This window comes from Phyllobates terribilis, unplaced genomic scaffold (genome assembly GCF_046119375.1).
Source record: "Phyllobates terribilis strain yellow unplaced genomic scaffold, ASM4611937v1 Scaffold_11__3_contigs__length_659146591, whole genome shotgun sequence".
Taxonomy (NCBI): domain Eukaryota; kingdom Metazoa; phylum Chordata; class Amphibia; order Anura; family Dendrobatidae; genus Phyllobates; species Phyllobates terribilis.
The window spans coordinates 212,076,009-212,092,540 of NW_027362771.1; the positions used below are offsets into that span (position 1 = coordinate 212,076,009).

The window sequence follows — 16,532 nt, forward strand, 5'->3', positions numbered from 1 at the left end:
TTAAAGGGGTTTTCCCACGAACAAAAGTTCATTTTAATCAATAGATCTTGGAATAATAACTTCCACAATTAGATGTTTAAATAAAATGTTCCTGTGCTGAGATAATCTTAGAAATGTGCCCCTGTGTATTGGCTGTGTCTGTCCGTGCAGGAACATAGTCTGATCATACTACAGCTCCTGGGCCGGGGGAGGTTGGGGAGAGAAAGTGTTCAGACATTACAGCACAGGATCGCAAACGATTCTTTGAAGTAAAACATTGTTTGAAAACAGGCAGGAAAATGTTTTAAGTCACAAAAATAATCAGCTATGATCCCCTGCTGTGCTATATGTATACTCTTTTGTGTCCTCCCCTGCTTAGGAGATGTGGTATGATCAGACCATGTTCCATACATGGTCACACACCACCATTACACAGTACACAGCAGGGACACATTTATAAGATCTCAGCACAGGAACATTTTATTTAAACACATCCAATTGTGGAAGTTATTATTCCAAGATCTACTGATTAAAATCAACTTTTGTTCGTGGGAAAACCTCTTTAACCCCTTAATAACATCTGACGTACTAATACGCGTCTGTGCCCTGGGTCTTAAGAGCCAGACCCGTATTAGTACGTCATGGCGATCGCGCGCGCACACAGGCTGTGCGGGCGCGATCGCCGCCGGGTGTCAGCTGATTGTCACAGCTGTCACCCGATACTATGTGCAGGGAGTGGTCCTGCACCGCTCCCAGCACATTAACCCCCGCGATGCTGCGATCGAAGTCGATCGAAGTCGATCGCAGCATTGCGGGGGCAAGGGGAGGTGATCGCAGATACTCACCTCCTCTTCCGGCTTCCAGCGCTGTCTGCAAAGGCTTCCCGGGTGTTGCTATGACGACCCAATGTCGTCATGACAACATCCGGGTCACCAGACAGCAGGAAGATTGTTTGGACATGCACAGTGCATCTCCAAACAATCTTCTCCCTGTCCGGCGCTGACAGCCTGCATGGCACAGGGATGGTGCTGCATTCCTGTGCCATGCAGGCGATCAGAGAAAAAAAAGTGAAAGTCCCAGAGTGGGACAAAGTAATAAACTATATAAGCTTCCAGAAAGTGAAAAAAAAAATAAAAAAAAAAATTGCAAAAATATAAAAAAAAAAAATAATAATAATCCACCAAAAATAAAAATATAATGTACCCATCAATAAATATTATTATAAAAAAAAAAAAAAAAAAAAACAATAAAAGTACACATATTTGGTATCGCCGCGTCCGGAACAACCTGACCTATAAAACTGTCCCACTAGTTAACCCCTTCAGTGAATACGGTAAAAAAAAAAAAAACGAAGCAAAAAACAATGCTTTATCACCATAACGCCAAACAAAAAATGGAATAACACGCGATCAAAAAGACAAATATAAATAAAAATGGTACCGCTGAAAACGTCATCTCGTCCCGCAAAAAACAAGCCACCATACAGCTCCATCATCCGAAAAATAAAAAAGATATAGCTCTCAGAATAAAGCTATGCTAAAAAATATTTTTTTCAATAAAATTGCTTTTATTATGTAAAAGTGCAAAACATAGAAAAACGATATAAATGTGGTACCGCTGTAAACGTACTGACCCGAAGAATAAAGCTACCTTATCAATTTTACCACACACAGAACAGAATAAAAAAAAACAATTCCTGAATTGTTGGTTTTTGTTTATTCTGCCTCCCAAAAATCGGAATAGAAAGCGATCAAAAAATGTCACGTGCCTGAAAATGGCACCAATAACAACGTCAAGTCATCCCGCAAAAAACGAGCCGTCACATGACTGTCTGCCAAAATCTGGAAAAATTATAGCTCTCAAAATATGGCGATGCAAAAACTAGATTTTACAAAAAATGCGTCTTTTAGTGTGTGACAGCTGTCAGTCATAAAAACCCCATATGATTCTGGTATTGCTGTAATCACACCGACCCGAAGAATAAAGTCGTCTAATCACTTATACCGCACAAGGAACGGCGTCAAAAATAAACTCTTGGGTTAGGATTGGGCTAGGGTTAGGGCTGGGTTTGGGGCTAGGGTTAGGGTTGTGCTAGGGTTAGGGTTGCGCTACGGTTAGGGCTGGGGTTGTGATGCGGTTGGGATTTTTTTCAAAAGTAAGAAAAAAAGATGACGATATGGCGACTAGTGTTGAGCGCAAGTGCTCGCTACTTGAGTTTGCATCGGGTGCTCTGGTATGCATTGAGTATCGTGGGTATTTGAGTGACATGCTCGAGTCTCTGCCCCATATGCTTCGCGGCCAAAAAAACTTTACGGGGATTGCCTGCCATGCACGAGCGATCCCCGCATGTTTTTTTTGGGGTGTCTAATAACCGTGAAACATGCGGGGCTGGGACTCGAGCATGTCACTAGAGCACACGCTGTACATGGTGCATACCTGAGTACCCGATGCAAACTCAAGTAGCGAGCACCTGCGCTCAAGACTAATGACAACTTATTCAATATGATGACCTAATGTAAACAAATTCTGTGTCATACCTCTGGGTTCAAAATGTTTACTATACATCTTAATAAAATCCTTGGGGGGTATAGTTTCCAAAATGGGGTCACTTGTGGGGGAGCTCCACTGTTTAGGCACATCACGGGCTCTCCAAACGCGACATGGTGTCCGCTAACAAACTGAATGGAAAATCGTCTCAAATTGTTAGCGGACGCCATGTTGGGTTTGGAGAGCCCCTGTGTGCCCAAACATTGGAGCTCCCCCACAAGTGACCCCATTTTGGAAACTAGACCCCCCAGGGCACCTATCTAGATGCATAGTGAGCACTTGGAACCTCCAGGTGCTTCACAAATTGATTCATAAAAATGAAAAAGTGTTTTTTTTTTCACTTTTTCATTTTTATGAATCAATTTGTGAAGCACCTGGGGGTTCCAAGTGCTCACTATGCATCTAGATAGGTGCCTTGGGGGGTCTAGTTTCCAAAATGGGGTCACTTGTGGGGGAGCTCCAATGTTTAGGCACACAGGGGCTCTCCAAACGCAACATGGCGTCCGCTAACAATTTGAGCCGATTTTCCATTCAATTTGTTAGCGGATACCATGATGCATTTGGAGAGTCCCTGTGTGCCCAAACATTGGAGCTCCCCCACAAGTGACCCCATTTTGGAAACTAGACCCCCCAAGGCACCTATCTAGATGCATAGTGAGCACTTGGAACCCCAGGTGCTTCACAAATTGATTCGTAAAAATGAAAAAGTGAAAAAAAAACCACTTTCATTTTTATGAATCTATTTGTGAAGCACCTGGGGTTCCAAGTGCTCACTATGCATCTAGATAGGTGCCTTGGGGGGTCTAGTTTCCAAAATGGGGTCATTTGTGGGGGAGCTCCAATGTTTGGGCACACAGGGGCTCTCCAAACACAACATGGCGTCCGCTAATTATTCAAGCAAATTTTACCATCAAAAAGTAAAATGGCGCTCCTTCCCTTCCGAGCCCTGCCGTGCGCCCAAAGTGTTTTTTCCCCAAATATTGGGTATCTGCGTGCCCAGGGGAAATTGCACAACAAATTTTGGGGTCCATTTTTTCTTGTTACCCCTGTGAAAATAAAAAAAATTGGGTCTAAAGTAACATTTTTGTGAAAAAAGTTAAAATGTTCATTTTTTTCTTCCACATTCAAAAAATTCCTGTGAAGCACCTGAAGGGTTAATAAAGTTCTTTTATGTGGTTTTGAGCACCTTGAGGGGATCAGTTTTTAGAATGGTGTCACTTTTGGGTATTTTCTGTCATAAAGACCTCTCAAAGTGACTTCAAATGTGATGTGGTCCCTAAAAAAATGGTTTTGTAAATTTTGTTGGAAAAATGAGAAATCACTTGTCAACTTTTAACCCTTATAGCTCCCTAACAAATAAAAATTTTGGTTCCAAAATTGTGCTGATGTAAAGTAGACACGTGGGAAATGTTATTTATTAACTCTTTTGTGTGACATATCTCTCTAATTTAAGGGCATAAAAATTCAAATTTTGAAAATTGCAAAATTTTCAAAATTTTCGCCAAATTTCCGTTTTTTTCACAAATAAACGCAAGTGATATCGAAGAAATTTTACCACAATCATGAAGTACAATATGTCATGAAAAAACAGTCTCAGAATCAGGGGGATCCGTTGAAGCGTTCCAGAGTAATTACCTCATAAAGTGACAGTGGTCAGAATTGTAAAAATTGGCCTGGTCATTAACGTGCAAACCACCCTCAGGGCTTAAGGGGTTAAGTATAAGCTACTGCTACACTAAGCGATTCTGATATCTTTGAAATACCACCTTTAAGTGCTACTTTATAATTCAGCCTAACTAATTGGATGGAAAGAGAAATGTAATAACCGTATCAATGGCAGAATGGTAATGAATATGAAGGGGTTAAATATCATGCACATTAAACTCTATTACATTAGTCAGAATCCAAGAAGACAAGTGGTTTATTGTTTCTAGACTGAAAAACAACACAGAAAATAATTTTGAATAATTGACATACTAATCTTGACTGAAGTCAATCAGCAAGTCCATTGGATTACAAAGCTAATTACACCCCGAACAGCTGCATATACTTCTGCGGCATGATTATAGCTAGTCGTGATGTTTTATGGGTAACCACGGACATATAATTTACCAAGTGTACAAGTGATTATGAAGACTTCAGGTGGTTGATTTCACAGTGCGGTATGTAGTACGCCTGGAAAATCTCTCTAAGCTTCTTATTCTTGAAAAAGTTGCACATTGTAGATCAGGGTCTACAACTGGAACCAATTAACTAAGATCCTCAAAATAAAACTTGTTTAAATCTAACATTATAATTTAGGATTTTTTTACTTCACAGGACTATGTGACTCAATTAAATCCAGGCTCAAATGCATAAAGGTGAATGATTAGAAACATTCAGAAATTTTTAATTAACCACTTACCTTCGCAGCCATTTTTCGTTTTTTTACGCTTACATTTTTCCCTCCCCTTTTTCCAAGAGCCATAATTTAATTTTTTTTTAGCTTGTGAATAAGGAAGTTAAATTTCGAATCGCGCTGTCAGATGATTGATAATTTATGTATCATACTTTTGGTTTTTAAGCGCATAGATGAAACAAATAATATACTTCAAGAAAGATGGAGTAACATTTTTTACTACTTTGAATCCTGTTTTTTTTATCACATAGTTTCTGTGTGTGTGTGTGTGTGTGTGTGTGTGTGTGTGTGTGTGTGTGTGTGTGTGTGTGTGTTTGAGAATTTCATAGAATTCTGGGTACCATGTATCAGTAACGTGGAAACTTCCTATTCTTCAATTCTTCCACTGACAAATTATTGACTCGAGTGGAGGGACATGTTTTCATTGTTAGCATTTTATGGTGCATAACATTTTTTTTTTTTATTGCATTTAAGGCTAGGTTCACATTTATCCTGTGCTCTCCGCTGAGCTCTTTCAACTGGATTTCCATAAATCTGAGATAACCATAATTCAGACAGCACCACTAACCAAAATATTCACTAATTGGTTAAAACAGTGTTCGTCAATTGCAGTACTCAAGGCCAGACAACAGATCATGTTTTCAGTATTTACTCAGTATTACACAGGTGAATTATGCAATACTAAGGAAATGCGGAAAACATGGTCTGTTGGTGGGCCTTGAGGAAAGGAGTTGGGAAACACTGGATTAAACAGCCAGGATCAGGTTGGCACCATCCTTGGCTGTTACAAGAGCTTGGCTGTCAATTACGCCAAGAGATTGCACTGGCACTGTACCTATACATCAAGTTTTGTACATTAAATCTCGGTAGGAGGTTCACAACTCGGGAGGAGGGGAGGGTTATACAGCTTTTTCAAGTTCTGAAATTTTCACACCCCCCATTTATGATTCCAAAGAAATGTTTCTTATTTTCATATTTGTCTCCCTACAGAGAGATTTTAAATTTCTTAGAATAAGGATAACCAACAGAGGATTTATATATTTATTGAATATTTTCATAAACATGAGCAACATTTTTCATTCCAGAAAACCCAGGAAAAACAATTAAGTAAACCTGAGAGGCAGATACGGTGAAATTGCAATTCAGCTATGACAACACAACAAGCAAAGAACTAAACAAAGGAACATACAGTATGTATATGTTTGTCAGGCAAAAAAAAAAAAACACAGAAAATTGATTAATTTTAATTAGTAATGATTGTCAAGACTCACATACACACAAAATACAACAGCAAAATAAAGTAAGGCACAGAATTGCTAAAAGTATCAGAAAATAATGTAAACTGATCTTTTCACATTTAATAAAAGTAATAAAAAAGGGGGATGCATTATATCAACACGTAGAAGAAATTGTTGCAGAAATATTAGCAAATAGATTTATTCTTGGGGGGATATAAGCCCAGTCTGATGATCAGTTGAAGAATTTCAAGCAACAAAACATACGTGCACATACATTTACTCCCAACTTTGGTCGATCTTTTTTCTACTTTATATTTAGCACGACTGCTGACACCAGTATTCTGGTGTAAAAAGTTACAAGTTATGGTAAACACCATATTTATTCCACAATTTGGAACTTTTTGCTTTTCAGATTAAAACTTAGTGCAATTTTATTAACTAAAGGTAACCACTAACATGTAAAAACAATTTTTATCATGTCAAAGGTGTCCTTAATCTTTATTGTCTAAGGCTACGCTCACACGACCATACTTTCGGAAAAACGGAGAGCACTTGGACCAATGTTACTCAATTGGGCTCTTCAGATGACCATTTTTTTTATGCGTAAAGAAAATTACATCATGCACTAGCCTCTTCTGTATTTCGCCTATTCAGGTCTATAAGTGCACACACAAAAAAAAACGGAACCGTATAGATCAACCTAGCATCTGATTTTTACGGACACATTGCCATTATTAAAAGAAGAAATTGTTTTTGGACTTGTAAATTTTATGCATTGCTGATGTATGAAAATAAATGCCAATGCAGATGAAAAATTGTCTGTTTTTTCTGGATGAAAAATCAGACAATTTTTTATACAGTTGTGTAAACTTAGCCTAAAACGGAGATCAGCATTGACATCTTCTACCTAAAATAAACAGCCATTGGCTTCTGCTGCTCAAGACATCCAATGGATGAACGAGGCTACTTACTCTAAAAAAGCTTTTAGGCTCCCGTATTATACAGGAATACTTAAGATGTGTTCGTATCGTTCGAACACTGTTAGGAGATACGGTCACAGATTTTATTAAAAATCCTAGACAAAATGACACGATTGGCTGATCTGTGCTGCCTCCTAAATAATGACCACCATTACAGAAACCGGACAGACCCCATTATAATTAATAGGATCAGTGTTGAATGCGGTTTATGTTTTTCATTTGCAGGTACCATCACTGCTTATATTTTCTTAGTTCTGTTCTTGGAGCAGAAGTAAAAAATTCACAGCGCAGAAGTTAATGAAGCCTTATTTGTGAGTATACCCTAGTTTCCTAGCTTTTGATGCAGATTTACGATTTGCTGAGGAACTAAGGACAACTTGTGAGACCAAACAATTGCATCTATGGGAAGATCTAAAGGTTTAAAATTATTCCCAGTGGAATTTTACAAAACTGCAGCTTGACCATCTCAACCATAAGAGACAATGAAGAGTCCAAACACAAGTGCACTCCAGCAGAATTGAATATAATACTTTTAGCACATGAGTGCTTGGTTGCCGGATCTCAATTGCCTGGGGAGAGAAGGGCAAGTATATTTTGTCATTTTACCGCCGTTGCTGCAGTACTTTTTTTTTCTATAGCAGGATAAGCACTTTAACTTTAGATTTCATCAAAAGAAAAAAAGTATGTAGATATGAAAAGCAGGTTAAAGAATATGCCCAAAGTGACAAAACATGTGAAAGCAGAAATATACTTATACTAATATAAATTAGATGTACAGCCTTAGATGATCAAGTCATCTGTAAAATTGTAGCAATAAAAACACTACTTATTACTAGGCATATTCAGTCAATAACACAAGGAGGAATGGACATAGTTCAACAGGTTTAACACTGCTGGCCAGAAAGCTTGATTTATGCATCATCACGTCACAGCTACTGAAGGGGAACACTAAAGCTAATAAAATATCCATTCTGTAATCTTTACAAAGGGAAAGAATTCACAAACCTTCCTCAATTTATAAATGTCCCCGCAATTATACCCTTTATAGCTAGAAGTAGGGTAATAAGGATGAGTAGTGTTGGAAAAAAAGTTATCCAAAGAGTCCCTAGTGCAATAGAATACAGGCCTCACTAACCTATTAGTGGTGGGTAAGCAGAGGGACTGAAGGGATAACCCATCAGTGGTGGGTAAGCAGAGGGACTGAAGGGATAACCCGTTGGTGGTGGGTAAGCAGAGGGACTGAAGGGATAACCTGTTGGTGGTGGGTAAGCAGAGGGACTGAAGGGATAACCTGTTGGTGGTGGGTAAGCAGAGGGACTGAAGGGATAACCTGTTAGTGGTGGGTAAGCAGAGGGACTGAAGGGATAACCTGTTAGTGGTGGGTAAGCAAAGGGACTGAAGGGATAACCTGTTAGTGGTGGGTAAGCAGAGGGACTAAAGGAATAACCTGTTAGTGGTGGGTAAGCAGAGGGACTGAAGGGATAACCTGTTAGTGGTGGGTAAGCAAAGGGACTGAAGGGATAACCTGTTAGTGGTGGGTAAGCAGAGGGACTAAAGGGATAACCTGTTAGTGGTGGGTAAGCAGAGGGCCTGAAGGGATAACCTGTTAGTGGTGGGTAAGCAGAGGGATTGAAGGTATATGCCGATTGCCAACAAAGCAGCCTTTTCTTTAAATGTAAACCTGCTAGTGTTCCTCCCCGTTTAAAGTGGTTGTTCAGGACTAAACTACTGATGACCTATCCATAGTATAGGTTATAAATATGAGACTGGTTGAGATCAGCTGCTGCAGCTAATTTATCCTATGTATAGGTTATCAATAGTTCAGTCTTGGACAACTTCTTTAATACTGGTTTTTTTGTGCTTCTATAGTTATTTAGCTACCCCAGCATTCCTTTGCAAATCTTAAAATGACCACAAAATACAAACGATGATGAACATACATGCTGTGCTACTGTGTCCTGTAGCGTCTCCGGACTTGTCTTCTATCGAGCACATCTTGGACGTAATTGGTTGTGAAATATAAAGAGCTGCCAGCGGATCTTGATGATTTGCGTGCCAAAGTGTATTCAGAGCGGCAGAACATTCCTCAGACAATAGTTAATAACTCACTGATCGCATGCCAAGCGCATGAATTTCTGCACGTGACATTCATTCTCAATAATGAATAAATTGAAAGGTTTTGAAAATTATGCTTCAATTTTTTCATCATTTGCATATCATTAACATGTGTATCAATCCTTTGATTATCATAATACCACAAATTTTCCTTCTTGGTGTTGCAATTTCAATTTTGAAGTGTGTATATAGATATCCATATAGCTATATCTATATAGATAGATACACAGATATACATACACACTAGAGATATATGACCATCTATATACACATTGGATATAAATACATGGCTAGCTTTCCTTGCTCCTACACTACCCTCAGTTTAGCAGCAATTCTACCATTTGATGAAAACTTCATCTAAGATGGAGATGGGCTGTCTAAAAACAGATGGAAAAGAAGTCTCTCTGTGCTACTGTCACATCTGGAGTATTGCCCACAGTATCTGATTTATATTTACTTTAAGGATTACAAAAATAAGTGGCACTAAAGTCCCTGTCCTATTCCTCTGAGGAAAGGTTATTTGCATATTTAAATTGCCAAAAAAAACATTGACTGGCCTAGAAGCCTCCATACATTGGCATGGTACTCTAGAAGGAGAAATGTTACCCCTTAGATTCACTGTCAGAAGCCTCTCCCCAGGTAAATTAGGCTTCCTGCTTTGCACTAAAAAGTGGAAAACACACCTAAACACGTGTCTGCAAATGGAGTGCTTGGTTTGTCTACTTATCCAAAATCATGTGGCAAGGTTTGTTCAACGATCGATATTGACTTTAAAGGGATATTCTCAATTTCTTTAATTGCTTTAATTAGACAGCATGAAAATAAACAATTTGCAACAGACTTGCTTTTTCTATCTGCTGTCATTCTCCTGCAATGAGAGATTTTTTTTTTTATAGTGTACAGCTGGTTTCCATGGAACCCAGCCTCTAGTGCCTGGCAGAGAGTGCGCAGTAGTTACATTCCAGGACTGGGTTATCGCTTGGCATGCCAGCGAGTTCTCTCCAGTCCATTGATTTCTATACAGCAGTAGCTGTCTCACCTTCTGAAAAGATCCAGTTATAAAACACCAGGACAGCAGCTTTCACAGTAGGTCTCCTAATCATAATCTGCTCTGGGAGTTTGGAGCCATTTGCTTATTCAAATGCCCTGCTATTTCTATGTGGAAATACAGGGATAACAGTGTAGATTCAGAACACACCACTGATGAGCTGGATCCTGGGTAAGTGGGGGGCACGTGATTAATACACTCACACTACACACATTTAATGAAAAAAATATATATATTCATGGGAGTGCTTCTTTAAGGATTGGTACATCCAATAGGTGGCACTAAAGTCCAAGTCCTTTTCCTCTCTGAATTTGCATATTTATGCAAATTTACATATTAATTAGATAGTGTAGGCAACACTCTATAAAGATGACAATAGCATGGAGTGACTGCTTTTTCATCTGCTGTTAGCACATCACAGTCAGTCTTAGATTTTGATCAAGAGGTAGTACTGTAAATTGAGGTTAGCAAGGGATAGCAAATATTTGGGGGTCTGAGAACAGGTAGTGGTCTCACCAACCAATGGTACTGATGACACATATAAGATTAAGTTCAGTCAACTGATCGGCTAGGTCATACAGAATATGATACAGTATTCCAACTGTTACTCCTCAGTAACATAGCAAGCATATCCTTCATTTGACTTGAATACACGCTACGCAACATTGTCTAAAAAAAGCATTTAAATTGTATAAAACCTACAACAAACTCTGATCCTTGTGCGGTTTTATGTAAGCACAGCGGGAGATTTTGAAAGCATTTGCTCATTTCTGACAAATGGCCACAAAGGTTTCCAGTAAAAGTACACAGCATGTAGTGCTTCCTATGAACAGAAGCGTATGATCAACTGTGGTTCGGTTCTTTGTACGTTTCCATTTAGCTCACATGTAATGCGGCTCAGCCGACACCATCACCTTACGTTTAATTGCCTTGTCGAAAAGTCATCAATGCTTTTAGTAAGCTGTTTTGTGAACAGTTTATGTATCCTGCCACAGTAGGTGTGTTCGGTTTTCTGCAATTCCAGTTCTAAAGGATGCAACAAAGAATGAATGATGTCGTCTTCAAATGAGAACTGTGGGGATAAAAAAAAAAAAGGATTACTATTTTGAATCATGATAACATAGAAAATCTTGACTGCTTCCAGAAGAGACAGGTGAGAAGGACATAATGACAAATATCTACCGCCAGCGCCTGGAAATGACATTTCTACCAGGCTCCCGCTCTTCAAATGTAAAAGATAATCTCCAATTTGATCTGCCACATCTGCAGCTTATTATGGAGAGCAAATAACCGGTCAGATTCTAATGCGATCAAGCTTAATCCATATAGATAATGACACTGAATGATTAGCAGTAAAATGCTGGTAGATTGTGTGAATGATCGCTTATGTCAACGGAAACATTCACCGATTGTGACGAGATCGTGGACTGTCAACATGAATTGGTTGATAAAAACCAATACGTGATATTACCTAAATAGGCAAACAATTTCAAAAGACCATTCGATCACTATGTAAATGCTGGTCGAGGATTGTTAGTAGGTCACTCTTAGCTCTCATTTTGGCTGAGTACAATCATCTGCTTGTATAAATGCCGCTTTAAGCTGTTATCCTCAAACTAAATTTCGCATTAAGCACTTGAAAAACTAAATACATAATTCGGGTACGTTCACTAAGTGTTTTTTCATGCTCGTATATGGTGTATGAAAATCTATTATTTTTAATGAGAGATCTATGCTGTCATTAACAGGACAATGGATTTTTCCACCACAGATACAAAAACTGCTTTTAAGGGTTTTTCTTATTGTTGATATTCTGGAGCACATCGCTTCCCGGCTTTCTTTTTACCAGGTAATAGCGAGTTGTTGATGACTGACAGTGTAGACCAGTGGCAATGTCGGGCTGCTGCCACTGATGACGCTAGCAGATCCAGCTTTGCCTATCCGTTCACATGCTCAGTATTTTACTTCAGTATTTGTAAGCCAAAACCAGGAGTGGGTGATAAATACAGAAGTGGTGACTTGTTTCTATTATACTTTTCCTCTGATTGTTACACTCCTGGTTTTGGCTTACAAATACTGATGTAAATAATTCACCAAATACTGAATGTGGAATTAAGCATCGGATTACTGCAAGGGCGCTGAAGCCGGCCAGATACCACGATCCAGCCACTTTTAGTGCAGCATGGAAAAGCTCTAAAACAAAGACAGGCCATTTCTGACACACTACAGAGGTGGCCAGTAACCGAATCAACAAGCAGAAAATTATAGATGAAAAATTCCTCCGCTCTTGAGAAAAAGATTTGAAAGGGAATCTGTCAGTAGGATCATCCCTCCTAAGCCGTCTATATGGGCATAAAGGTCATAGGAAGCTGAATAAAATTATACCTTGATATCTGTGATCCAAGCTCTTATACCAGAGAAATCCACAATTTTCTCAATATGTAAATGATCTGTTAAGATCTCCCTAACAATCGGCCTCCAAGGTTTAGTTTAAACAAAAAGGGGCGTTACCAGTGTGGGCCTTGTAGAGCAGGAGATCAGACTGTCAGCCATTACATGTCTCACACTGGTATTTCATATAAAATAAGCTCTGGCGGTAGATTCTCATGCAGATCAGTGTCCGGTCTTAACAGCTCAATTACACATTAAGAAATAAGAGGATTTGACTGGAATAAGACATCAGATCACAGCTATCAGGGTATCATCATATTCAGTTTCATATGACCTGCATGCCCATACAGACTGCTTAGGAGGGTTGATCCTACTGACTGATTCCCTTTATATAAGAGGTAAATTGCAAAGTTGCTTATTTTTACGAGCAGTTTGCAATTTTATCCATTGTTGATGATGAGAAAACCCCTTAAATAAGTGACACTTAGTCACCATGGCAAACTTCAAAACAGTGGATTTTTCTGCTATGGGCAGCTGAAATATTGAGGTTGGCTGCTACAGGTTTTCAACCAAAACAGAATTTGTGTGAAGAAACACTTGTTTGTAACTGCTCATTACGCATACAGTTTATCACAAGATGCAGGTAAATTGTTATTGTATTGGCTGAAAAATCACTACGTATGCCAATACCAATCAGCATTAAAAATTAATTTTCTACAAGTCAACATCATGCTATATCAATTACGACGACCTTAACGCTTGCAAAATGTAAGTGAGTATTGACTACAATGCTACATTAACAAAAAGCCTTAATGACCGTATGGAAAAGCTTTAGCTGAAATAGAGAGGTCATGTTCCAAGAAAAAAGGGCAAATTCCGCTAACCATTAAGAAAAGAATTTCATGGAAACCGTTTTAGTGAAAGCAGAACAACCTCACATCCCCAAAAGTACACTTTTTCATTTTTACATCCACATGACAGAAGTTATATAGCACCATTAAAATATAGTATTGATTTTTGAAGGTTATATACAAGGCAGTCTCTTAAACTACAATGAGTGCCAACCAATTTTACAACTCATCAGTGGGTTTATAAGTAATAAATTGTTTATTAGAAGGCTTATTTGTAGCTTGAAAGAAAAGAAATTAGATCTGCTTGGCTGAAAACCATGCATACATTTAACGTAATAACCTCGGAAAAGTTGGCAAATAACCAGGCCAAGGTCTAACGGTTTTCTTACACTGAAGCATTACATTAAGTGACAGAGGTAGTTCTTCTTGAGGGCACGATTACACTAGACTCTATAGAGTTATAAAAGTAACAAAAAAGAATAGCAGGCATCATTACTCCCAGAGAGACTACATCCGCCGGCATCATTACTCCCAGAGAGACTACATCCGCCGGCATCATTACTCCCAGAGACTCTACATCCGCCGGCATCATTACTCCCAGAGACTCTACATCCGCCGGCATCATTACTCCCAGAGACTCTACATCCGCCGGCATCATTACTCCCAGAGACTCTACATCCGCCGGCATCATTACTCCCAGAGACTCTACATCCGCCGGCATCATTACTCCCAGAGACTCTACATCCGCCGGCATCATTACTCCCAGAGACTCTACATCCGCCGGCATCATTACTCCCAGAGACTCTACATCCGCCGGCATCATTACTCCCAGAGACTCTACATCCGCCGGCATCATTACTCCCAGAGACTCTACATCCGCCGGCATCATTACTCCCAGAGACTCTACATCCGCCGGCATCATTACTCCCAGAGACTCTACATCCGCCGGCATCATTACTCCCAGAGACTCTACATCCGCCGGCATCATTACTCCCAGAGACTCTACATCCGCCGGCATCATTACTCCCAGAGACTCTACATCCGCCGGCATCATTACTCCCAGAGACTCTACATCCGCCGGCATCATTACTCCCAGAGACTCTACATCCGCCGGCATCATTACTCCCAGAGACTCTACATCCGCCGGCATCATTACTCCCAGAGACTCTACATCCGCCGGCATCATTACTCCCAGAGACTCTACATCCGCCGGCATCATTACTCCCAGAGACTCTACATCCGCCGGCATCATTACTCCCAGAGACTCTACATCCGCCGGCATCATTACTCCCAGAGACTCTACATCCGCCGGCATCATTACTCCCAGAGACTCTACATCCGCCGGCATCATTACTCCCAGAGAGACTACATCCGCCGGCATCATTACTCCCAGGGAGACTACAGCCACCGGCATCATTACTCCCAGGGAGACTACAGCCACCGGCATCATTACTCCCAGGGAGACTACATCCGCCGGCATCATTACTCCCAGAGAGACTACAGCCACCGGCATCATTACTCCCAGGGAGACTACAGCCACCGGCATCATTACTCCCAGGGAGACTACAGCCACCGGCATCATTACTCCCAGGGAGACTACATCCACCGGCACCATTACCCCCAGAGGGACTACATCCACAGGCATCACTACTCCCAGAGAGACTACATCCACCGGCATCATTACTCCCAGAGAGACTACATCCACCGGCATCATTACTCCCAGAGACTCTACATTCACCGGCATCATTACTGCAATAACCAGCCTGTCAATTCTCAGGCAGCCTAAGGACTCAGTGTTTTTTTAAACGGTACGAGTGTCATCAATGTTTTCCATCGGAGTTTAGCTAGTGTGTCAGTTTTTATCATCTGTGTTTCATCAGGGATTTTTCACCTAGGAAAAGCCTTAGTTACTTACCGGTAACGGGATTTTTCGGAGCCCATGACAGCACCACGAGAGAGAGGATCCGCCCATCAAGGACAGGAAACATACAGGTTAAAAAGGGCAGCACCTCTCTCCCGCCTCAGTTTAAGTTAACAGAGCATGAGAGGACCGCCAAGGTTAATTACAACAAGATAAAACACAACATTCAATTTAAGCCAAAGACTTTAACTAACTTCCCCCGTGGGTGTAAAAAGAAGGAAACAACCTTATGGGGGTGCAAAACACCAGTTTAGGGAGGGAATATAAGGGTGCTGTCATGGGCTCCGAAAAATCCCGTTACCGGTAAGTAACTAAGGCTTTATTCGTACTCCCATGACAGCACCACGAGAGAATTACAGAGATGAAGGAGATTAGGGAGGGACCACAGCCTGAAGCACCCTTCTCCCAAAGGTGAGATCAGAGGAGTCACCCAAATCTAACCTATAATGCCTATAGAAGGTGGAGGGAGAAGACCAGGTGGCAGCCTTACATATGTCTTCGATGGAAACCCCCGTCTTCTCGGCCCAGGAAGTTGCTACTGCTGTGGTGGAGTGTGCCCTCAACCCTTCCGGTATTTCCTTATCTCCCGAGGAGTAGGCGAAGGTGATGGCTTCTCTAATCCACCTCGCAATTGTAGATTTTGAAGCTTTACAACCCTTCCTAGCCCCCTGATGGCATATAAATAGGGAACCATCTTTCCTAAAACTCTGTGAAGCCTCCATATATTTAAGCACGCACCCTTTAACATCTAATGTATGTAGTTTCTCCTCTTTCTGACTTTTAGGGGGGAAACAAAGTTGGAAGATTTACCTCTTGAGTTCTATGAAAACGCGAGACTACTTTTGGAAGAAAAGCCGGGTCAGGTTTTAGTACAATTCTATCATCCATAATTTGAGTATATGGTGGGGATATAGAAAAAGCCTGTATGTCACTTACTCTTCTGGCCAAAGTTAGGGCAATTAACAGGGCTGTTTTAAGAAGAATAATTTTATGGGTGGCTGAATCTAGAGGTTCGAAGGTGGGGTTAGTCAAGGCATTTAAGACCAGGTTTAAATCCCAGGGAG

At 40.4% G+C, this 16,532-nt stretch overlaps 1 protein-coding gene across 2 annotated transcripts in view; it reads right to left on the reverse strand.

Annotated features, from left to right (window-relative positions):
- Positions 1-8,731: 8,731 nt before the first annotated feature.
- Positions 8,732-16,532, reverse strand: part of GXYLT1 (glucoside xylosyltransferase 1) — a 35,207-nt gene continuing 27,406 nt past the window's right edge. For both annotated transcript variants that reach the window (XM_073652016.1, XM_073652015.1), the window contains one exon: positions 8,732-11,377. In XM_073652016.1, the coding sequence (XP_073508117.1) occupies positions 11,216-11,377 (162 nt within the window). In that variant the 3' untranslated portion in view covers positions 8,732-11,215. The remainder of the gene's footprint in view (positions 11,378-16,532) is intronic.